Source organism: Sycon ciliatum, chromosome 3 (assembly GCF_964019385.1).
Source record: "Sycon ciliatum chromosome 3, ocSycCili1.1, whole genome shotgun sequence".
Classification (NCBI taxonomy): Eukaryota; Metazoa; Porifera; class Calcarea; order Leucosolenida; family Sycettidae; genus Sycon; species Sycon ciliatum.
This window is the reverse complement of record NC_088645.1, coordinates 28,536,690-28,561,877: the sequence shown is the minus strand read 5'-3', so window position 1 is coordinate 28,561,877 and position 25,188 is coordinate 28,536,690. Positions and strand designations below refer to the sequence as shown.

At 47.3% G+C, this 25,188-nt stretch overlaps 2 protein-coding genes across 2 annotated transcripts; one reads left to right on the top strand and one right to left on the bottom strand.

The window, feature by feature from the left end:
• Nucleotides 1-13,475: 13,475 nt before the first annotated feature.
• On the top strand, nucleotides 13,476-15,680 carry LOC135812634 (uncharacterized). Its single transcript, XM_065325932.1, has 3 exons — nucleotides 13,476-13,551; nucleotides 13,712-14,385; nucleotides 14,560-15,680. Exons 2-3 carry the CDS (start codon nucleotides 13,777-13,779, stop codon nucleotides 15,319-15,321), a joined length of 1,371 nt encoding a protein of 456 aa, XP_065182004.1. The 5' UTR covers nucleotides 13,476-13,551; nucleotides 13,712-13,776; the 3' UTR covers nucleotides 15,322-15,680.
• Nucleotides 15,681-20,478: 4,798 nt separating this feature from the next.
• LOC135812972 (uncharacterized) lies at nucleotides 20,479-22,838 on the bottom strand. The gene is made up of 4 exons (XM_065326190.1): nucleotides 22,620-22,838; nucleotides 22,249-22,393; nucleotides 21,415-22,088; nucleotides 20,479-21,240 (listed from the first exon to the last, which is right to left on the bottom strand). Exons 1-4 carry the CDS (start codon nucleotides 22,737-22,739, stop codon nucleotides 20,479-20,481), a joined length of 1,701 nt encoding a protein of 566 aa, XP_065182262.1. The 5' UTR covers nucleotides 22,740-22,838.
• Nucleotides 22,839-25,188: the final 2,350 nt, after the last annotated feature.

Below are 25,188 nucleotides of genomic sequence, written 5' to 3'. Positions count from 1 at the left end.
ATCGCTAACAAGCGGCATTGGTTCTTTGTCCGTCCTAGTCCATGTCATTCTCCTTCCCTGCCAAGGATACTGGTAGAAGGCGCCGCGGGACAATATGCTAGCAGGTAGAGTCAATGCATCCCTTCGTCGTGTGGCACTATTTCCTTGAAACGAGGAAAGTTTGGAATCCAGTACGCCACGTCATGAACGCTAAATTGAAGGTACCCGAAACAAAGTGAAACACCGCAGCAAGAGCCAACTCACCAGGCCGCTTGTCAGAATGATAGTCGGAAGGCTTGTAGACGTCTCCCCATAGCTATACTCGCCGCTCTAGTCGTGGCCACGATAAGAAACACAGCCACTAGGAAGGAGCGACTCTTCCTCGTCAAGTAGGTTTTGGCGCACATGGATACAGAATGTCATCCTGCTCACCTCCACATTCTCTAGAAGCTCCATTACGATCTCTGGCAGCGCTGAGGAATCCCCACAACGATGAAAGAGGGAACACTGAAGAAGTGTTGCTCAAACATAAAAAGGTTTCTCTCTTCATCCGCTTGCAAAAGTGAATACTGTAAAAGCAGAAATTTTCGGTGGTGTAATATTTTCGGTATTCGCCAAAATCGGCGGTTCGGTAGCGGGAAATTTTCGGTAAAACCCGTTCTCCAGGTAGGTGTACTAGTACTACATGTATACAGTATCGGTTGTACCGAAAATTTCGGTGCGTTTTATTTGCGGTAAAAATTGTCGGCACCGAAGTTACCGAAAATAAAACACCACCGAAAATTTCTGCTTTTACAGTATTTTCGCGATCGCGCTCGAGTAGAATTTTGCCAACTGTGACGTTTTGGTGATTTTCTCGATTTGTTGGCCAAACACGAAGCCACATTTTAGCTTGGCGCGGCTCATATCTCATAGGAAATACCTTGGTTTTTCTTGGCCTCTTGATGGCACTGTGGATATTTCCGGTTTGCTGCTTTACAGTTTTGTCTAAAACCAGCCCCATTTGTGTTCACTAAGGTCCTGCGACCACTTGTTGCCCATTGGCGCAGCAAGGGTCTCAGAATCTTCATGTTTTTGGATGATGGTACGGGCGCTGCATCTTCGCTTGTGGAAGCCCGTCAGATGGTTGACATTGTCCGGGCAGACCTAACATGTGCGGGTTGGTTGGTAAATGAATCTAAGAGTGACTTTCACCCTAAGCAAAGAATCGAAACGCTCGGTCACATAGTTGACAGTACAGAGAACTGGATCCGTGCCTCCCCAACCCGGGTTGACAGATTACTAGCGATTCTTGAGCGGCTGCATGGTTCATCTGAGCGGGTTCCGGTTCGGTACCTGGCGAGACTGGCAGGATCCATTGTATCGATGTGGATGGCACTCCGTAGCATCTCGGGTCTCCAAACTCGTTCTCTAAACGCACTGATCGCTGATGTTTGTGCCGAGTCTTGGAGTCTTGGAACGCCTACACCACTATTACGCCATTGGTGAAGGCAGAGATTGCATTTTGGCGGCAACATTTTCACAGTTTCCATGGACAGCCCATCTGGCCCTGCAGGCCGCGCATCATGTCTCTGACGTGGTCAGATGCCAGCGACACAGGCTGGGGTGGGTTCTGTCTACATGATGGTGTTGCGGTTGCCCGAGGCGAATGGCCATTTCACTCTAGTGCCAGGACCAGTAGCTCCACTTTGCGGGAATTCCTCGCAGTCCGGTACACTTTAGTCTCACTTCGCACTCACATTGCACAACGCCAGATCTGCATAAACACTGACAACCAGAATGTAGTCAGGATACTGTGCAACGGTAGCGGCAAGGTTGAGTTGCAGGAACAAGCCGTTGCTATATTTCGGTTTTGCACCACGATTAAGGCACGTCTGTTTGCGCAGCGGGTCCCGAGGGACCTGAATGTTACAGCGGATTACTTGTCGAGAATCAGTGACGATAGTGACTGGCAGTTGGAGCCATCTATATTTCGCCATTTTAACGCCAAATGGGGCCCCTTGACGGTGGATCGCTTTGCAAGCCACCTATAAGTACAACCACCCCGCTTCCACTCAAAGTGGTGGTCACCAGGGTGCGAAGCTGTGGACTGTTTCACCCAAGCCTGGGAATGTGAGGTCAACTGGTGTCCACCGCCGCCGGCGTTGCTGGGTGACCTTTATGCGTTCCTCGCCATTGTACCATGCCACGCTGTAGTGGCATTCCCATTCTGGCCGTCGGCCCCGTAGTGGCCTGTGTGGATGCGGGAAAATGGCCCTTGTCACCTCGCTACGGACTCGGAAATCGTGTCCTTGCCTTTTGGTGCTTTCCAGCATGTGTCCAAACCAACATGCCTGTTTGGCCCACACCCGCCGCCTTTCCAATTTGTCTTCATGCAGGTCTGCTCGATGACGTCATGCCGGGCGCATAACACATGAACGTTGGCCATCTCGAACACTGACCCTTTCTGTCTGACACATCCATAGCATCAATTTTGCCATAGAATGGTGTGCTGTGCCAGCTTAGTCTTCTAGTAGCATGCTGCACATTCTTGCTTCTACCTTATTTGGTCTGTCTCTCGTTTGCCGTTTCTTGTTCTTTGGTCTAGTTTGTTCCCTATTTTTTTGTTTTTTTTTGTTTTGTTGTTAGTGTTCCCCGGCCTTGGAGGAGGCATAGTTATTGGATTTTTCTTGTCTTGGAAAGTAATGGTGTAGATTTATATGGGCTGGGCTTGATCCTATGCGCAAATGAGTGCTAGGGGAGTGCTGTCACTACAGTCTATGGAGGGCAGGCATTTGTGTGTGAGGCTCCCTGGGAGCAAAGGTGTGCAACACTTGGTGATCTGCATGCCTATGGGAGGCAGAGCGCGAGCTCCCTGTCAGCGTTTGTGTCATTCCCACCTGGTGGGCAGGTTGTGCATGTGTTTTCCCAGGGAGACAATGTGCGCCGGGACACTGGGTTATCTGCATGCCAATGAGAAGCAGGCTTGGAGCTCTCTGGGAGCGGGTTGGTCATCCCCACTTAGTGGTTAGGTTGTGCATGTGTTTGCCCAAGGGGACAATGTGCTACGGGATGCTGTTGTCTGCGGGTCGGGTTTGTTTGTGGCTCGGAAGCCTACGGAATGAGCTGCTATCATGCATGGGACCTGTTTACGGTGGCCATTAATGAGAACCCATGGTTGTTGTTGGTGTTTTTTTGCTGACTGGGTTGCGTGTTTCTGCCTATTATTTTTTTGCTTCTCCGTGTGTCATTCTTGTCAGACCCGTCCGCGTTCTGGGTCGAGGTGGACGGTGTGACACAACCGTCCCTGAACCCTCTGGCGGACCTGCTAGGGACAGTGATTTGGAAGGATGTTGCTAGCTCCACTGCGTCTGCGTACCAGCGCGCGTTACCTCGATGGGAAAAGTGGGCCGTACCGTGTCAAGTTACGTCATTCCCAGCAGCACCCACCAGCGTGTGTTTATACATCATCAAGTTATTGTAGTCAGAGTGTGCCATTGGACCAATAAACCAATTTGTGGCGGCAATGCACTGGGTGCATTGTAAGGCGGATTGCCAGTAATCCCACACAACATAGCGTGGTGAGACAATTGCTCACTGCTGCAGGACGTCGTTGTGCCCGACCAATCAATCGCCGCTCACCCTTGAGGTCGGTGGTGTTCAACAAGGTCGTCGCCACACTGGCTAGCCCTACCGCCCTGTGGCAGGACTGGCAAACCGCAGCGTTGTTTGTCCTCGGCTTCACTGCTCTGCTTCGCTGGGAGGATTTACAACGCCTCACGCCTCCGGATATCTCCATTTGCGGCACACATATGTCCCTCCACCTGCGACAACGCAAGAACGACCAGTTGCGCCAGGGCGATGTGGTCATGGTGAGCCGACTGGAGCAGCAGGCTGCTACACCATGTCCTGTGTCGGTCACAGAGGGTTTCTTGGAGAGTGCACGGCATGTACCCACTCAACCTCTCTTTGGCAAGGCCTCCGCAGCAACCCACCAGTCATGTCTCCGGGGAAAGCGAAGGACTAAAGGGACCGTCACTTAATTTTTGCCGACTACGCGCCAAAACAATCTTTTCGTTTCACGTGTCAGACACGTCCGCGAGCGCGTACGACTAGACTCGCTATACCTTTCACGTCAAGCAATCTGTTCACGCCACATGGCTGGATAGCGCGCACATGCAAACATTATTGAAGACTTGCAAAATTAATTTTACAAGTCCAGGCGCGCGCTAGGCAGTACAAATACTACTAATGCCTAATGGCAGCTGACTTTATTCAGCTGGAGAAACACTACTCATTGTGGTAAAAAGAAACACTACTCATTGTGGTAAAAAGTAACAATGAATAGCAATATCATCTAGGAAGGATCGCTACCCTAACGCGAAGGAAAATGCCTTGCGCGGCTGCTCTACGAAGTGTTGAAGAATAACTCAAAGTTAGTTGGTGGACGAACAACTCGCTGGTGCCGGAAAACTTGGCCCCCAACGATGGTGTTTGGTGAATCATCAAGCATAGTGTCGTGTAGCAGTGTTCACCGAGGAAGGAGAACGCTCTAGCCGCTGCTGTTGTCCGTTTCATCCACGTTGGGCGTTAGCTGCACCGCACCTATTGTGTTTTAGTAATCCATGGACACACATTAGCATTCAGAGCGATTGTGGAGCCACAGTTTACTTCACACAGCGTGGTATTGTCCACGAGCGCAAACTACATTATCAGCAGTAACTGTTACTCTTCATCCTACGTGTAGATTTGGAGTATACACGGCCTTGAAACGACAGCGACAGCTCTACAGAGTGTTCAAGTGAGAAACATTAATTTCAATTGTTGGTGAACGAACAAATGGCTGGTTCCGAAAAACGCGGCCTGCACCGATGGTGTTTGGTGGATCATCAAACAGGGTGACCAGCAGTGTTCACCGAGGAAGGAGAATGCACTCGCCACCACTGTCGTCCAATTCATCCAAGTGGGCGTTAGCTGCGCCGCGCCTATTGTGTTTTAGTATTCCATGGACGCACACTAGCGTTCTCTGCGATTGTGGAGCCACAACACATCTTCATGCAGCGTTGCACTGTCCAAGAGCAGAAACGTCCGCAGTGACCCATCATCATATATGCGCCAATGGGCCTTGGCGCAACAGCGGCAGCTCTACGGAGTGTTGAAGTGAGAAACATTTGTTTCGACTGTTGGTGGACGAACAAATCGTCAGTGCCAAAAAACGTGGCCTGCGCCGATGGTGTTTGAAACATCGAGGGCTCTGGAAGCAGCAGCTGAGCCAGATCAGCCATCCTTGCCAACTCTCAGTTAACGGACTCCGTGCTGCAGCTAGCAGCACTGACACCAGCCGGAAATATTTTTCCGCCGATACCCGTTACTTCAGGTTCTGTCAAGGGCATGCCTGGAATCCATTGCCAGGTGATGACTTTTTACTTTTTGTGTTATTTTGCTGCCGAGTTGTTCAGAACTTTTCAGCCCCGATCTGTCCATGTCTACATGTCGGCCATTCGCAAACTTCATGTGGAAGTTGGCTTTACCTACCCGTCGGGCCCAATGACTCCCCTCGCAAGGTTCCTGTTGGGCATCAACAGGTCATCATCGACACAGCGTCATCGCCTGCTGATAACCTCTCAACTTCTCAGGGAGATTAGCCGGCATGTTGCCTTTCCACGGATGTGGCACCCTCATGACAAGGCCATGCTAAGGGCAAACTGACTGCTTGATTTTAGCTTTACATTACCGCAGTCAGTCCAGCACAATACGCCAATCGTATTTCACGATTACTCGCGTGTCATAATTACTCGCGTGTCATAATTACTCGCGTGTCATAATTGGGGATATGGGCTGCTCCGCCCTATATCCCTGATATGCCAACTAGACGAAAAGTGTGTTCTGAGCCTGTATATAGGCTTATCGTAAAACAAATAATGAAAGTCGACACTCGGGTTCCAGCAAAGTTTTCCGCATCCGCAGGAACGCTACCCCCCTCTTGAATCATAGTATAGTGGACTCTGCAATGAACAGATTTTGAAACTCCCTGCAGATTTACTACGGTCATCTCTGGTGACTGGTCTTGGGGCACCGTGGAAGCTGTGACTGGTTGCCAAGTTTAGTTTTGTGACTGATCATGGGGCATTTGTGACTACTTCGAAGCATAACTGCTCACAGAGCCCTGATTGATCACAGAGTCTTACTGTTGTGAATATTTATATCGATTGAGAAGTCAAGCATGCAGCCACGGGGCGCTGACCTTGCAGCTGTGAGTATGCATACGGTACATATTCACATGACTATTGTATTGCATGCGGCTGTCACCAGTGCACCTGCAGAATAGGGAGTGACATCTTCTGCTGTAGTACCACCTGTGTTTGTGCGGCGCAGAAAGGCGTCTTGCATGATAACATAACGCTTCAGTGCTGTTCTGAAGTCGTTCAGTTTCCATTGTGTCCCTGCATCTGAAAAGCCTCGCGATTCTTCGTCGTCAGGTTGCGATTCGTCCAGTTGAATCAGCGTTCGTCATGATCCGTATCTTGGTCACAGCACCATGTGACGATCTGGTGACATCAGACGGATATAATACACAAGAGACAATTGTGATATTTCTTCGTTGTGTTTACTTCAGATACATAATCTAAATAAAAGGGGGTTTGTCAACCGACAACCGCTCTATTTCGTTGCTATTCACTCTTTAGATGAAAATACCTTTATTAATTATGTCGAAAAATTATGCGGTTGTCAGTTGACAACCCCCCCCCCCTTTTATTTACAATGCAGTTGCGTGATGTCCACCACTTTCTGTACATAATCTAAAACTCCTGATTTCGAGTCCTAAAACAGCCACTGACTTCCAACTACCAAGGGAAAGCAAGCCCAAGCGCAGGAGAACTGTGCGCGCGCGGGTACGTGACACATAATATCGTAGTAGAGCTGGCAGGCAGGGCATGATCAGGGGTTCAGGCCCTGTCTGTAAGCGCTCTGATTGGCTCAAACCCTTGCAACAATCACGTGACATGTCTGAAAGTACAAGCAGTTGCGATTTATGCTGAAGTTCAAACTGACGGTACACGTGCAGCGCTACACCATGAACCGTGTGGAAACAAAAAGAAGGTGAGGAGACACTGGATAACAGACATAAACTCAGGGTGAAACTGATAACTGTGAAACGTGAATGCATGCAGTATATGGAGACAAAAAAAAGTCACAGAATTCAGTACGTAACAAGTACTACACACTAACCGCGTACATGTGAATGCCACGACACCATATGAATTAGCTCTTACACCCCACTTATGTTTCAGTCAGTAAGAGTACAAATGCGTACTTACGTTGACTCTATTTTATCTGACTTGTCCAACACCATCGTTGTGAGCCTTCGACACTTGGGAATACACAGGACAGATAAGATAGCGGCGAGAGCATCTCCCCGCTCTGTGAACACAGCTCAGACGCCATGCTTCATGATTGTGTGTTCATGGAATACAAGGACACAATAGACTTAGTGCAGCTAACGAAATGGATGAACGGTCGTCGGCCTGAATGTTCTCCTTCCTCGATGAACACTGACAGTCACCATATACCATGCTTGATGTTTCAAGCACCATCGGCGCAGGTCACGTATTTTGGCACCGACGATTTGTTCGTCCACCAAAAATCGAAACAAATGTTTCTCACTTCAACACTCCGTAGAGCTGCCGCTGTTGTGCCAAGGCCCATTGGCGCATGGTGTGTATACTCCAAATCTACATGTATGATGATGGGTCACTGCTGACGTTTCTGTTCTTGGACAGGGCAACGCCGCATGAAAATATGTTGTGGCTCCACAATCGCTGAGAACGCTAGTGTGCGTCCATTGAATACTAAAACACAATAGGCGCGGCGCAGCTAACGCCCACTTGGATGAATCGGACGACAGTGGTGGCGAGTGCATTCTCCTTCCTCGGTGAACACTGCTGGTCACCCTGTTTGATGATCCACCAAACACCATCGGTGCAGGCCGCGTTTTTCGGAACCAGCCATTTGTTCGTTCACCAACAATTGAAATTAATGTTTCTCACTTGAATACTCTGTAGAGCTGTCGCTGTCGTGACAAGTCCGTGTATACTCCAAATCTTCACGTACTCCAAAATCGCTCTGAATGCTAATGTGTGTCCATGAAATACTAAAACACAATAGGCGCGGTGCAGCTAACGCCCAACGTGGAAGAAACGGACAACCGCAGCGGCTAGAGCGTTCTCCTTCCTCGGTGAACACTGCTACAAGACATTATGCTTGATGATTCACCAAACACCATCGTTGGGGGCCAAGTTTTCCGGCACCAGCGAGTTGTTCGTCCACCAACTAACTTTGAGTCTTTCTTCAACACTTCGTAGAGCAGCCGCGCAAGGCCTTTTCCTTAGGGTAGCGATCCTACCTAGAAGATATTGCTATTCATTGTTACTTTTTACTACAATGAGGAGTGTTTCTCCGAAAATAAAGTCAGCCGCCATTAGACATTACCATGATTACGTTCCATTGACTACTGCCTAGGCCTAGCGCCTGGATTTGTAAATTTTGCAAGTCTTCAATCATGTTTGCATATACGCGCTATCCACTGATCCAGCCATGTGGCGTGAACAGATTGCTTGACGTGAAAGGTAGTAGCGAGTCGTGCGTGCTCGCGCCTCGCGGACGTGTCTGACACGTGAAACGAAAAGATTTTTTTGGCGGGTAGTCGGCAAAAATTAAGTGACGGTCCCTTTAGTCTTTCGCGCGGGGAAAGATGACATACGCATGGGCGCGCGAATTGATCCACACAGCTCTTGCCCGCATAGGTGAAGACCCCACAGGGTGTGTCACGCACAGTCTCCGCTCGGGGGGGGGGGGGGGGAGCGGCGGCAGTGGCCAATGGTGGCGTGCCAGAGCGCCTTCTTCAGCGGCAAGGGGGTTGGAAGTCATCCTCATGTAAGAACATGTATGTGGAGGATTCCCTCAAGGACATGCTGTAGGTGTCTCGGGATACTGCACCAGTGACTATCGGGTCGGCTATCCAATTCGTCGTGAGTGAACAAAGACCACACTTCTACTGTGATTTGTATCTTTATGTTGTGTGTGGGTGTGTCTGCGGTGCACGCAGAGCCCAGCGAGCTGGCAAAAAGTGTTAGTTTTCGTTGCCTGAGCTTAGCGAATGAAATGAAAAATGTATTTTTTGCCAGTATTTTCACTATAGTTACGGTACCAGGATTGCGACAGCTTTTGTCAGTGTTCTCAAACTGTCTCTTCTCGTTGTAGTTTCCCACCCGCCCTCTCCTTTATTCTCACTTCGGGATAGGTCCTGCAGGCTACGTTTTGTTCATTTATCATATGGGGATATTCTAATTTTAAATTTGGACTTCACGGAGAATTTCACAGTTTTAGGAAATTAGAGGCCACATGCCACGTACTGCTCTTTTCTCTCCGAAACTCACCACTTGCAAGCCAGATATGAAAGAAAAATAGAAAAAATCATCAGTCACACCTCCGGGACTCGAACCAGGGACCTTGCTATTCGGGAGCAATGCTCTAACCAACTGAGCTACAGTATGACTCTTATCCACAGTGATGGTAAATCTATCCTTCTTCGATCAGTCCATATCTGGCTTGCATCATACTGGCAACTCACACAGTTATCCTTACCGGTTTTTCCTCAGGGTTGTGCCTCCGCCGGGGTCCTGAGGTTTTTTCCGCCAGCTTCGGGCTGGTTAATTATCCGGCGGCACCATTTGCCACAGTGGTTCAGTTTTTGCATCATGTTGGTCTGGTACATACGTTTACATGTGTATGTGTGAGGTGGCATGCCCTTCTTCATGCTCATCTAAACACTACGCTAAGCTCTTCCATCTTCCACCGTGAGTGAACAAAGACCACACTACTACTGTGATCTGTAACTTTCTGTTGTGTGTGGGTGTGTCTGTGGTGTACGCAGAGGCCAGCTAGCTGCGAAAAAAAGCTCATACTTCCTCCGGAAACAAAAACTTCGTGACTTTTTTAAATGATCTTTCAAGGAGTTACTGTGCTCAACAGAAGTGTTCTTTTGCAAGAGATACACTTCAACACATTCAATCTACATATCTACAGTATCATCAGGATCGATTAGTGGAAGTAGAGTCGCAGTCTGGGTCGCCATCGCTCCACTCATCACGGCTGAAACTGGTCCAATTGGCAGGTCGATCGACACGATGTAGTATGCTGCGAAGAAGCATCTCCGCGTCCCTTATCGTCTTAGTTGTTACCTGAATGCCTTCTCCAAAATCTCGGCGAAGACCGCGGTACCGCTGCAGCACTGTTACACATTAGTAGTAAGTGCGGGGCGGGTTCTGGTGCACTTTTTGACCTTTGACCTTTGGGCCAAATAAGGCACACTGTGTCGGGCTCGTTTGGTCTGGCTCGGGGACTCCCCCAGGGTTTGACCTTTGGGTTAAATAAGGCACACTGTGTCGGGCGCGCTTGGTCTGGCCCCGGGACTCCCCCAGGGTTCGACCTTTGGCCCTGCCATGCCATAAATGTCATCATGTTCTTTTCCGTGGCGACCGTGCACTTGTGCAAGTTCGTTGTATTCGCACCAGGGAGTAGTAAAATACGTACTATTCCCTGATTTGCACATCGTAGATGTGCAGTGAATGACATATTGCGCATGCGCGCATACGCACGCGGAGCGTGCGACCTTCAGTGGCCCTGCGTGTGGAAAAGACGTATACACAAGGTGTACTAGTACACGTGTCATTGTAGGGTGATAGCCGACCTCATATACGCTGTACGGGGAGATTATTTCCTCAGTATGTTGTAGGCAGTGCTGGAGGTGACGTGACGATGGCGGAGCCAAGTGCAAAACGATCTAGGCAGCCCAGACAGCCCACCTCGAGTGCCGTGCGTGGGTTTTTGAAAAAGTTTTCTTTGCCAGGTTCAGGCACTGATCCTCTCGTCTTTTTCAGCAGCCATCATGACGAGCTCAGACAGGTTCTCCTCGAGGAGCTTCAGTCTCACCCTTTCAAGGTGGTTTTAGTTTTGAGGGTGGAGATGACACGAGAGTCGGCCACGGGTAGTACGTCTGCCGTCCCGTTTTTTAGAAGTAGACCGGCTCGGATCCTCAGCGAAGGGGATATTGATAGTGCAGTCAAGACGATGGTGGCGAGGATCACTGGTCTTATTGATAAGTGGGTGCAGAACGGATCCGACTGGACCGTTTCTCGAGTGAGACAGCTGGATGTGTCGACAGCAAAGTACACTCCTCTTCGAGGTGAGTTTCTGTTCATCCGGCAGTGTTTGTTCGAAGCCTGTCGAATTTCTTGTGGAAAGTTGTAGATGTTTTGTACTAGATGTACAGTTTTTCGTGATTGTCGAGAGGGTGTAGTTGTGATGTGGTGTTACTCTGAGCAAAGCCTTCGTTGTATTTTTGTGGTGTACTGTAGGTGGTGCAGCTGATATCCCACCGAAATTAGAAAAAAAGAAGGCCATCATTAACGTAAAGAACAACGATGACAGGTGTTTGATGTGGGCGTTGTTGTCAGCGCTGCACCCCGTCGAACAGAATGCTGAGCGGGCATCCAAGTACACCCAGTATGTTGATGAGCTGCGGTTCGATGGTGTGATGTTCCCTGCAACGCTCCGTGATGTACCCAAAGTGGAGTTACAGAATGGTCTTGCAATCAATGTGTTTGGCTACGAGGGGAATCTGTACCCACTCTATCTCAGCGAGCGACATGAGACTCCAATCAACCTCCTTCTACATGACAACCACTTCACATGGATAAAAAACTTCAGTCGTGCATGTGAGAATAAGAACAAGCGGGCAACACACTACTGCTTGCGATGCCTCTCCGCACACAAAACAGCAGACTCCCTGCAGCATCACAGCGAGAGATGTCAGGTGATGAAGCCCGTGCCAGTCATCATGCCCACAGCAAAGGACAGCATTCTCAAATATACAAATTTGAAGCACAGGATGGTGGCTCCATATATCATTTACGCTGATACGGAGGCCATCATTGAGCCGATGGAGGAACAGCATGGCAGCAGCACTGTACGCACAGCACGTCACGTGCCATGCAGCATCAGGTATGTTTTGTTGTTGGTGTTGTTTTTGACTAATGTTTGCTGTACTCGGGCCTGCACAGTGCTTGCTGTTATTCCTTCTTGTCTTGTTCACAAATTAGGTGTTCGTGTTGTAGTATGTGCATTTTGTGTGATTCCATTTTTTCAAAATCACTTATTCTTACTTTCCCTCTTCTTTTATGCTCTTGTAGATATGCTGCCATCCGATCCAACGGTGAAGTCCGGGGCGAGTTTGACGACTGCAGTGAGAATGCCATTCACAACTTTTTCGACAGTCTCAAAGAGTTGGAAGGCAGTATCCAGGAGGATTTGGCTGATATCAAGCCAATCCGCATGACAGCAGAACTGGAGCTTGAGTTTCAGAACGCAGTCAACTGCTGGATATGTGACGAAGTACTTGGAGAAGATCGTGTTCGTGATCATGATCATCTCACTGGTAAGTATTATAATTTTTTTGTTTATTTTTGTTGTTTTGCAGTTGTGTGTAGATATGCACATGATGTGTATAGTGCATTTTCATGTCTTTGTAGCTGTTTGCGTCTGTGTTTTATCACGGTGTATTGAATTGTATTGTCTGTGGTATCACCTTCACTGTAGATGTTTACTATGTTTGTGTATTCCCCTCTTTCTGAATATCTGCACAGGCGACTATCGTGGTGCTGCACACTACCAGTGTAATATTCAGCTGAGTATCTACCCAGATCGCCAGATCATTCCGGTTGTGTTTCACAACCTGAAAGGGTATGATGCCCACCACCTCATCGCCCACATTGGTATGACCGAGGTTGAAGAGGTGGAGTACGAGGATTCTAACCAGCGTAAGCGGATTAGGAAGGTTGGTGAGATCAGTGTCATCGCCAACAACATGGAGAAATATATTTCATTCAAGTGGCGTCAGTACCGCTTCATTGACTCCATGGCCTTCTTGAACTCCTCTCTTGACTCGTTGGTGAGCAACACCCCGGAAGATGCCTTCAAGCTTACTCGTACATTAGCCCATCATGACCTTCTCCGGCGTAAGGGTGTCTACCCCTATGAGTACATGGACTCCTTTGCTCGGTTTGATGAGACACAGCTGCCACCTAAATCAGCATTTGAGTCTAGTTTGACTGGAGAAGGTATCAGTGATGCCGACTATGCCCATGCTCAGAACGTATGGCAGGTAAGCAGCTTGTGCCTTCTGTATTGACCCTCGGAATTTCCCTGATGCCATGCTTTTTGCATTATTGTGCTCTACTTATGACTTTGTATGCTGTTGTGATGTGCCCTACACATTTTTTTTGTACTCATTGCTCTCTATCCGTGGATATGTGGATGCTTGTGTGTATGGATGTGTGCATGCGTGTGTGCGTTGCTGTTTTTTGTTTTGTTTGTTTTTTGTTTTGCAGACATTTGAGTGCAGTACAATGGAGGCCTATCATGACCTCTATTTGCAAACAGATGTCTATCTACTAGCAGATGTCTTTGAGCATTTCCGCAAGACGGCATACAAGACGTATGGGTTGGATCCAGCTCATTACCTTACTCTCCCAGGTATGTTCATCAGTCTTTGTTGTTGTCTAATGTATTCTCTCCTTTAGATGGTGTTCTCTGTTAGTATTCTTGTGCTTTCTTGTCGGTGTATTTTTATACTTTTTGCACGGTGTATTGACTTTCGTGTTTGTGTTCTGGTGTGTTGCATGGTGTTATGTAGGATATGCATGGGATGCTCTACTACGGTTCACCCAGATTGAACTGCAGCTGCTCACGGATGTAGACATGCATCTGTTTGTCGAAGCCGGTCTACGTGGGGGCATCTCAATGGCGTCGCAGCGGTACGGCAAGGCCAACAACCCAACAATGGGTCAGTACAATCCTGCCGAGCCCACATCATACCTGCTATACCTTGATGCCAACAACCTGTATGGCTGGGCTATGTGCCAAAGTATGCCGACATCTGAGTTTGCCTGGTGTGACAAGAACCTGTCCGAGATACTGGCACACCCTGTAGATTCGAGCACTGGGTTCATTGTGGAGTGTGATCTTGAGGTACCCTCTTCGCTTCACCACTACTTCAATGATTATCCACTCGCACCGGAAGTGATGAGAACATTCTCAGATAAGCTATCACCATACCAACAAGCACTTGTGGAGGAGCTCAAAGTGTCAGCCGTAGATGGAGTCAAGTTGACACCCAGTCTCCTACCCAAGTCCAAGTATGTGTTACACTACCGTACACTGCAGCTGTATTCGCGTCTGGGCATGGTGGTGACCGCTGTTCACAAGGTGTTGGGATTTCAGCAGAGTGCCTGGATGGCTCCCTACATCAATCTGAACACTGCACTTCGCACGAGGGCTACAACCGACTTTGAGAAGAGCTTTTACAAGGTAAATGCAACCGTTGTGTGCAGTCCCGTATGTTGTTGTTGTTGTTTTGTCACAATGTCATATACATGTATGGTGCAAGTGTGACGTGGAGTATGCTAATTGAAAATATGCTGATGTGAAGGAATGGCATGATATGATTCTCATGTGTCATGTTTGCCTGTTTGTGTGCTGCAGCTGATGAACAACTCAGTCTTTGGCAAGACGATGGAGAACGTTCGTAATCGAACACGCATCGATCTCTTGCGAGAAGAAAGTGAGGAGCAGGTACTGAGGGCAGTGAGCAAGCCTACATATGTGCGGCATGACATTTTCCCGAACGGGCTTGTCGGAATAGAAAAGCAGTACACTGAGATCAAGCTCAACAAGCCGGTCTATGTGGGTATGTCGATACTAGACCTGTCAAAGGTACACATGTACTCCTTCTACTACGATGTGCTGAAGGAGCAGTATGGTAGCAGAATCCGGCTGTTGTACACCGACACCGACTCTGTTATTGTGCACATCACCACCGGTGATGTTTATGCAGAGATGGATCTGTCTCTGTATGACACCAGCAACTTTCCCACTGACCATCCTCAGTACACTTCTGCCAATAAGAAAGTGGTTGGCAAATTCAAAGATGAGCTTGGTGGGAAATCCATGGTGGAGTTTGTAGGTCTAAGATCGAAGATGTACTCCTACATCGGACTGGAATCGGCCAAACGGGCCAAGGGTGTGCGAAAGGCAGTCCTGGCAAATACCATCACCCACAAGGACTATGTAGATGCACTGCTCAGTCATCGTGTGTCTTCCAGGCCTATGACGGGTCTCCGATCACATTGCCACACAGTGTATGAGGAGGTAACCACCAAGGTGGCATTGTCTCCATTCGACTGCAAGCGGTACATACTGGATGATGGCATGGCCACACTTGCATATGGTCACAAGGACATTTAATGGACAGGACCCCACATTGAACATGTTTCATCATTTTCATACAAAAACTCCCCGCCGTTCTTCTGTCATTAATTCCTCCTATCTTGGCATGTCGGGCCGGCTCCAACAATATACATTTTTTGTTAAATATTTCAGGCTTGTGCCTCAATCATATTGCAGGATATAGTGCATCGTGCGGTATAATAATCTTCATTGTATCATCAAATATTACCCTACACACTTTGGGTTGCAGTGTGTGCACAGCATAGTCCATATATCATCAAATTGATCAAGTTCAGTATCTGCGGGCATATATTTCCCCAGCTTGAGAAAATGCTTATATACTTGCGTAAATTTATGCTCACAATGATTACATTAAAATGAGATTAACTCTGCCACACATTATATTACCAGACACTGTTGTTGTTGTTGTTGTCGTCGTCGTCGTCGTTGTTGTTGTTGTTGTTGGTTGTTGTTGGCTGTTGTTGGCTGTTGTCGGTTGTTGTTGGTTGTTGTTGGTTGTTGTTGTTGGTTGTTGTTGTTGGTTGTTGTTGTTGGTTGTTGTTGTTGGTTGTTGTTGTTGGTTGTTGTTGTTGGTTGTTGTTGTTGGTTGTTGTTGGTTGTTGTTGGTTGTTGTTGGTTGTTGTCGGTTGTTGTTGGTTGTTGTTGGTTGTTGTTGGTTGTTGTTGGTGGTTGTTGTTGGTTGTTGTTGTTGGTTGTTGTTGTTTGTTGTTGGTTGTTGTTGGCTGCTGTCGGTTGTTGTCGGTTGTTGTTGGTTGTTGTTGGTTGTTGTTGGCTGTTGTTGTTGGTTGTTGGTTGTTGTTGTTGGTTGTTGTCGGTTGTTGTTGGTTGTTCTTGTTGGTTGTTGTTGGTTGTTGTTGTTTGTTGTTGGTTGTTGTTGGTTGTTGTTGTTTGTTGTTGTTTGTTGTTGGTTGTTGTTGGTTGTTGTTGTTGTTGGTTGTTGTTGTTGGTTGTTGTTGGTTGTTGTTGGTTGTTGTTGGTTGTTGTTGGTTGTTGTTGGCTGTTGTCGGTTGTTGTCGGTTGTTGTTGGTTGTTGTTGGTTGTTGTTGGCTGTTGTTGTTGGTTGTTGGTTGTTGTTGTTGGTTGTTGTCGGTTGTTGTTGGTTGTTGTTGTTGGTTGTTGTTGGTTGTTGTTGTTTGTTGTTGGTTGTTGTTGGTTGTTGGTTGTTGTTGGTTGTTGTTGGTTGTTGTTGGTTGTTGTTGGTTGTTGTTGGTTGTTGTTGGTTGTTGTTGTTTGTTGTCCCATGGGACAATGAAACTACAAAGGAAAGTGGCTACTGACGAGGCACCTGTGACCACGCCAATGCCTGAAACTGATGAAGCTGAGGAACGGAGGATCCTTGAGTTGGCCCTTAGCCGACTTGAGCGTGATTAACGCAGTGTTTACACTCTCCTCAGCAAATCCCATCAAATCGGAGCACATGTTGACGGGAGCTTAGAGTTGGCACTGCTCAGTAATGGCAAAATAATTTAAATGGCCGCCAAGACCTTGCTCAATAGGCGGAAGAGTCACCTGTATGCAATACGTTGTATATGTCGTGTGTGTGTATTGTATATGCATTGGGCTCGAGTAACTCAACAGCATTCGCTCAGTAACACTCAACACTCCCACCATCAAATGGGAATACACGTGTTGAAGCAAGCTTAGAATGAGCGTTACTTGGTAATAACAGAATGAACCCGATGACCTACATGTACGTAAACAGGTGGCTAAATCACTGGTACACAAATGCATTCGGCATGAGATAAGCATTAACTCACTCATCAACTGTAATATGTTCCATGCGGTCGCCAGGTGTGTGTCTCTGCTAGGTAAATGGACGGGATAAGGTATTATGTTCAGTTCATGTTCGAGTCCGTTGTAGTTTTGACAGAGATCGAGATGTCACGCTGGCTGCTGAATTGGATGACGGCAACGCAACCCAATAGTGGTCAGGAAGTTGGTCCACGAGCTGCTGTTGTCCAACGGAAAGATGATACTAGTGATAGTGACGAAGATGAACGCAGAAGAAAGTGTTAAATTTGTTCTCAGGAAGAGGAAGAGAGTGACGATATCATCCTTGCTCCTACCTGTCATGTTGAATCCAGGATTTCTGGGTTTTGTAGGATCGTTGCCACGCAAGCGTCGGTTCTGGTCGGCTCATGCTGATGGCGACGATGATGGTGTTTGGGAAAAAGAGATCTTGGGGACATGGAGTAGACTTGGACAAGACTTCCAAGGTGTCCAAGATGAGAGGTTCATCGAAAAGTTTCGAGTGACCAAATGCACATTTCTGGCTGTGCACGATTTGGTCAAAGATACCATTGATTGTCGGACGACGCACTTGCGCAAGTGATCTCTGGGAAAAACGTCTTGCAATATTCCTCCAATGGATGGCTCATGCCGAGGAATTCCAGCAGTTGGCAAAAGAGTATCGCATTAGTACTTCTACAGTCCATAGCATCGTGCAAGCGTGTGTATCTACATTCCGGCAACTTGCCCCTAAGTTCATTGTCTTTCCCCAAGACCAGCTCAATGTAGATGACGTTGTCTCCGGCTTTAAATCTCTGTGCCACCTACCTGGCTGTGCTGGTGCCGTTGACGGCACTTTCATGAAAATCATGAAAGTGCCGTCAATGGCACCAGCACAGCCAGGTAGGTGGCACAGAGATTTAAAGCCGGAGACAACGTCAGCTACATTGAGCTGGTCTTGGGGAAAGACAATGAACTTAGGGGCAAGTTGCCGGAATGTAGATACACACGCTTGCACGATGCTATGGACTGTAGAAGTACTAATGCGATACTCTTTTGCCAACTGCTGGAATTCCTCGGCATGAGCCATCCATTGGAGGAATATTGCAAGACGTTTTTCCCAGAGATTACTTGCGCAAGTGCGTCGTCTGACAATCAATGGTATCTTTGACCAAATCGTGCACAGCCAGAAATGTGCATTTGGTCACTCGAAACTTTTCGATGAACCTCTCATCTTGGACACCTTGGAAGTCTTGTCCAAGTCTACTCCATGTCCCCAAGATCTCTTTTTCCCAAACACCATCATCGTCGCCATCAGCATGAGCCGACCAGAACCGACGCTTGCGTGGCAACGATCCTACAAAACCCAGAAATCCTGGATTCAACATGACAGGTAGGAGCAAGGATGATATCGTCACTCTCTTCCTCTTCCTGAGAACAAATTTAACACTTTCTTCTGCGTTCATCTTCGTCACTATCACTAGTATCATCTTTCCGTTGGACAACAGCAGCTCGTGGACCAACTTCCTGACCACTATTGGGTTGCGTTGCCGTCATCCAATTCAGCAGCCAGCGTGACATCTCGATCTCTGTCAAAACTACAACGGACTCGAACATGAACTGAACATAATACCTTATCCCGTCCATTTACCTAGCAGAGACACACACCTGGCGACCGCATGGAACATATTACAGTTGATGAGTGAGTTAATGCTTATCTCATCCCGAATGCATTTGTGTACCAGTGATTTAGCCACCTGTTTACGTACATGTAGGTCATCGGGTTCATTCTGTTATTACCAAGTAACGCTCATTCTAAGCTTGCTTCAACACGTGTATTCCCATTTGATGGTGGGAGTGTTGAGTGTTACTGAGCGAATGCTCTTGAGTTACTCGAGCCCAATGCATATACAATACACACACACGACATATACAACGTATTGCATACAGGTGACTCTTCCGCCTATTGAGCAAGGTCTTGGCGGCCATTTAAATTATTTTGCCATTACTGAGCAGTGCCAACTCTAAGCTCCCGTCAACATGTGCTCCGATTTGATGGGATTTGCTGAGGAGAGTGTAAACACTGCGTTAATCACGCTCAAGTCGGCTAAGGGCCAACTCAAGGATCCTCCGTTCCTCAGCTTCATCAGTTTCAGGCATTGGCGTGGTCACAGGTGCCTAGTCAGTAGCCACTTTCCTTTGTAGTTTCATTGTCCCATGGGACAACAAACAACAACAACCAACAACAACCAACAACAACCAACAACAACCAACAACAACCAACAACAAACAACAACAACCAACAACAACCAACAACAACCAACAACAACCAACAACAACAACCAACAACAACCGACAACAACCAACAACAACAACCAACAACCAACAACAACAGCCAACAACAACCAACAACAACCAACAACAACCGACAACAACCGACAACAGCCAACAACAACCAACAACAAACAACAACAACCAACAACAACAACCAACAACAACAACCAACAACAACAACCAACAACAACCAACAACAACCAACAACAACCAACAACAAACAACAACAACCAACAACAACCAACAACTAACAACAACAACCAACAACAACCAACAAGAACAACCAACAACAACCGACAACAACCAACAACCAACAACCAACAACAACAGCCAACAACAACCAACAACAACCAACAACAACCGACAACAACCGACAACAGCCAACAACAACCAACAACAAACAACAACAACCAACAACAACAACCAACAACAACCACCAACAACAACCAACAACAACCAACAACAACCGACAACAACCGACAACAACCAACAACAACCAACAACAACCAACAACAACCAACAACAACAACCAACAACAACAACCAACAACAACAACCAACAACAACAACCAACAACAACAACCAACAACAACAACCAACAACAACCAACAACAACCGACAACAGCCAACAACAGCCAACAACAACCAACAACAACAACAACAACAACGACGACGACGACAACAACAACAACAACAGTGTCTGGTAATATAATGTGTGGCAGAGTTAATCTCATTTTAATGTAATCATTGTGAGCATAAATTTACGCAAGTATATAAGCATTTTCTCAAGCTGGGGAAATATATGCCCGCAGATACTGAACTTGATCAATTTGATGATATATGGACTATGCTGTGCACACACTGCAACCCAAAGTGTGTAGGGTAATATTTGATGATACAATGAAGATTATTATACCGCACGATGCACTATATCCTGCAATATGATTGAGGCACAAGCCTGAAATATTTAACAAAAAATGTATATTGTTGGAGCCGGCCCGACATGCCAAGATAGGAGGAATTAATGACAGAAGAACGGCGGGGAGTTTTTGTATGAAAATGATGAAACATGTTCAATGTGGGGTCCTGTCCATTAAATGTCCTTGTGACCATATGCAAGTGTGGCCATGCCATCATCCAGTATGTACCGCTTGCAGTCGAATGGAGACAATGCCACCTTGGTGGTTACCTCCTCATACACTGTGTGGCAATGTGATCGGAGACCCGTCATAGGCCTGGAAGACACACGATGACTGAGCAGTGCATCTACATAGTCCTTGTGGGTGATGGTATTTGCCAGGACTGCCTTTCGCACACCCTTGGCCCGTTTGGCCGATTCCAGTCCGATGTAGGAGTACATCTTCGATCTTAGACCTACAAACTCCACCATGGATTTCCCACCAAGCTCATCTTTGAATTTGCCAACCACTTTCTTATTGGCAGAAGTGTACTGAGGATGGTCAGTGGGAAAGTTGCTGGTGTCATACAGAGACAGATCCATCTCTGCATAAACATCACCGGTGGTGATGTGCACAATAACAGAGTCGGTGTCGGTGTACAACAGCCGGATTCTGCTACCATACTGCTCCTTCAGCACATCGTAGTAGAAGGAGTACATGTGTACCTTTGACAGGTCTAGTATCGACATACCCACATAGACCGGCTTGTTGAGCTTGATCTCAGTGTACTGCTTTTCTATTCCGACAAGCCCGTTCGGGAAAATGTCATGCCGCACATATGTAGGCTTGCTCACTGCCCTCAGTACCTGCTCCTCACTTTCTTCTCGCAAGAGATCGATGCGTGTTCGATTACGAACGTTCTCCATCGTCTTGCCAAAGACTGAGTTGTTCATCAGCTGCAGCACACAAACAGGCAAACATGACACATGAGAATCATATCATGCCATTCCTTCACATCAGCATATTTTCAATTAGCATACTCCACGTCACACTTGCACCATACATGTATATGACATTGTGACAAAACAACAACAACAACATACGGGACTGCACACAACGGTTGCATTTACCTTGTAAAAGCTCTTCTCAAAGTCGGTTGTAGCCCTCGTGCGAAGTGCAGTGTTCAGATTGATGTAGGGAGCCATCCAGGCACTCTGCTGAAATCCCAACACCTTGTGAACAGCGGTCACCACCATGCCCAGACGCGAATACAGCTGCAGTGTACGGTAGTGTAACACATACTTGGACTTGGGTAGGAGACTGGGTGTCAACTTGACTCCATCTACGGCTGACACTTTGAGCTCCTCCACAAGTGCTTGTTGGTATGGTGATAGCTTATCTGAGAATGTTCTCATCACTTCCGGTGCGAGTGGATAATCATTGAAGTAGTGGTGAAGCGAAGAGGGTACCTCAAGATCACACTCCACAATGAACCCAGTGCTCGAATCTACAGGGTGTGCCAGTATCTCGGACAGGTTCTTATCACACCAGGCAAACTCAGATGTCGGCATACTTTGGCACATAGCCCAGCCATACAGGTTGTTGGCATCAAGGTATAGCAGGTATGATGTGGGCTCGGCAGGATTGTACTGACCCATCGTTGGGTTGTTGGCCTTGCCGTACCGCTGCGACGCCATTGAGATGCCCCCACGTAGACCGGCTTCGACAAACAGATGCATGTCTACATCCGTGAGCAGCTGCAGTTCAATCTGGGTGAACCGTAGTAGAGCATCCCATGCATATCCTACATAACACCATGCAACACACCAGAACACAAACACGAAAGTCAATACACCGTGCAAAAAGTATAAAAATACACCGACAAGAAAGCACAAGAATACTAACAGAGAACACCATCTAAAGGAGAGAATACATTGGACAACAACAAAGACTGATGAACATACCTGGGAGAGTAAGGTAATGAGCTGGATCCAACCCATACGTCTTGTATGCCGTCTTGCGGAAATGCTCAAAGACATCTGCTAGAAGATAGACATCTGTTTGCAAATAGAGGTCATGATAGGCCTCCATTGTACTGCACTCAAATGTCTGCAAAACAAAAAACAAACAAAACAAAAAACAGCAACGCACACACGCATGCACACATCCATACACACAAGCATCCACATATCCACGGATAGAGAGCAATGAGTACAAAAAAAATGTGTAGGGCACATCACAACAGCATACAAAGTCATAAGTAGAGCACAATAATGCAAAAAGCATGGCATCAGGGAAATTCCGAGGGTCAATACAGAAGGCACAAGCTGCTTACCTGCCATACGTTCTGAGCATGGGCATAGTCGGCATCACTGATACCTTCTCCAGTCAAACTAGACTCAAATGCTGATTTAGGTGGCAGCTGTGTCTCATCAAACCGAGCAAAGGAGTCCATGTACTCATAGGGGTAGACACCCTTACGCCGGAGAAGGTCATGATGGGCTAATGTACGAGTAAGCTTGAAGGCATCTTCCGGGGTGTTGCTCACCAACGAGTCAAGAGAGGAGTTCAAGAAGGCCATGGAGTCAATGAAGCGGTACTGACGCCACTTGAATGAAATATATTTCTCCATGTTGTTGGCGATGACACTGATCTCACCAACCTTCCTAATCCGCTTACGCTGGTTAGAATCCTCGTACTCCATCTCTTCAACCTCGGTCATACCAATGTGGGCGATGAGGTGGTGGGCATCATACCCTTTCAGGTTGTGAAACACAACCGGAATGATCTGGCGATCTGGGTAGATACTCAGCTGAATATTACACTGGTAGTGTGCGGCACCACGATAGTCGCCTGTGCAGATATTCAGAAAGAGGGGAATACACAAACATAGTAAACATCTACAGTGAAGGTGATACCACAGACAATACAATTCAATACACCGTGATAAAACACAGACGCAAACAGCTACAAAGACATGAAAATGCACTATACACATCATGTGCATATCTACACACAACTGCAAAACAACAAAAATAAACAAAAAAATTATAATACTTACCAGTGAGATGATCATGATCACGAACACGATCTTCTCCAAGTACTTCGTCACATATCCAGCAGTTGACTGCGTTCTGAAACTCAAGCTCCAGTTCTGCTGTCATGCGGATTGGCTTGATATCAGCCAAATCCTCCTGGATACTGCCTTCCAACTCTTTGAGACTGTCGAAAAAGTTGTGAATGGCATTCTCACTGCAGTCGTCAAACTCGCCCCGGACTTCACCGTTGGATCGGATGGCAGCATATCTACAAGAGCATAAAAGAAGAGGGAAAGTAAGAATAAGTGATTTTGAAAAAATGGAATCACACAAAATGCACATACTACAACACGAACACCTAATTTGTGAACAAGACAAGAAGGAATAACAGCAAGCACTGTGCAGGCCCGAGTACAGCAAACATTAGTCAAAAACAACACCAACAACAAAACATACCTGATGCTGCATGGCACGTGACGTGCTGTGCGTACAGTGCTGCTGCCATGCTGTTCCTCCATCGGCTCAATGATGGCCTCCGTATCAGCGTAAATGATATATGGAGCCACCATCCTGTGCTTCAAATTTGTATATTTGAGAATGCTGTCCTTTGCTGTGGGCATGATGACTGGCACGGGCTTCATCACCTGACATCTCTCGCTGTGATGCTGCAGGGAGTCTGCTGTTTTGTGTGCGGAGAGGCATCGCAAGCAGTAGTGTGTTGCCCGCTTGTTCTTATTCTCACATGCACGACTGAAGTTTTTTATCCATGTGAAGTGGTTGTCATGTAGAAGGAGGTTGATTGGAGTCTCATGTCGCTCGCTGAGATAGAGTGGGTACAGATTCCCCTCGTAGCCAAACACATTGATTGCAAGACCATTCTGTAACTCCACTTTGGGTACATCACGGAGCGTTGCAGGGAACATCACACCATCGAACCGCAGCTCATCAACATACTGGGTGTACTTGGATGCCCGCTCAGCATTCTGTTCGACGGGGTGCAGCGCTGACAACAACGCCCACATCAAACACCTGTCATCGTTGTTCTTTACGTTAATGATGGCCTTCTTTTTTTCTAATTTCGGTGGGATATCAGCTGCACCACCTACAGTACACCACAAAAATACAACGAAGGCTTTGCTCAGAGTAACACCACATCACAACTACACCCTCTCGACAATCACGAAAAACTGTACATCTAGTACAAAACATCTACAACTTTCCACAAGAAATTCGACAGGCTTCGAACAAACACTGCCGGATGAACAGAAACTCACCTCGAAGAGGAGTGTACTTTGCTGTCGACACATCCAGCTGTCTCACTCGAGAAACGGTCCAGTCGGATCCGTTCTGCACCCACTTATCAATAAGACCAGTGATCCTCGCCACCATCGTCTTGACTGCACTATCAATATCCCCTTCGCTGAGGATCCGAGCCGGTCTACTTCTAAAAAACGGGACGGCAGACGTACTACCCGTGGCCGACTCTCGTGTCATCTCCACCCTCAAAACTAAAACCACCTTGAAGGGGTGAGACTGAAGCTCCTCGAGGAGAACCTGTCTGAGCTCGTCATGATGGCTGCTGAAAAAGACGAGAGGATCAGTGCCTGAACCTGGCAAAGAAAACTTTTTCAAAAACCCACGCACGGCACTCGAGGTGGGCTGTCTGGGCTGCCTAGATCGTTTTGCACTTGGCTCCGCCATCGTCACGTCACCTCCAGCACTGCCTACAACATACTGAGGAAATAATCTCCCCGTACAGCGTATATGAGGTCGGCTATCACCCTACAATGACACGTCGCACAGCTGTCACGGAGGAGCAAGCTCGGCTGGACGTTGCGGCTAGTGGTGTGTGGGGTGGCCGATTCG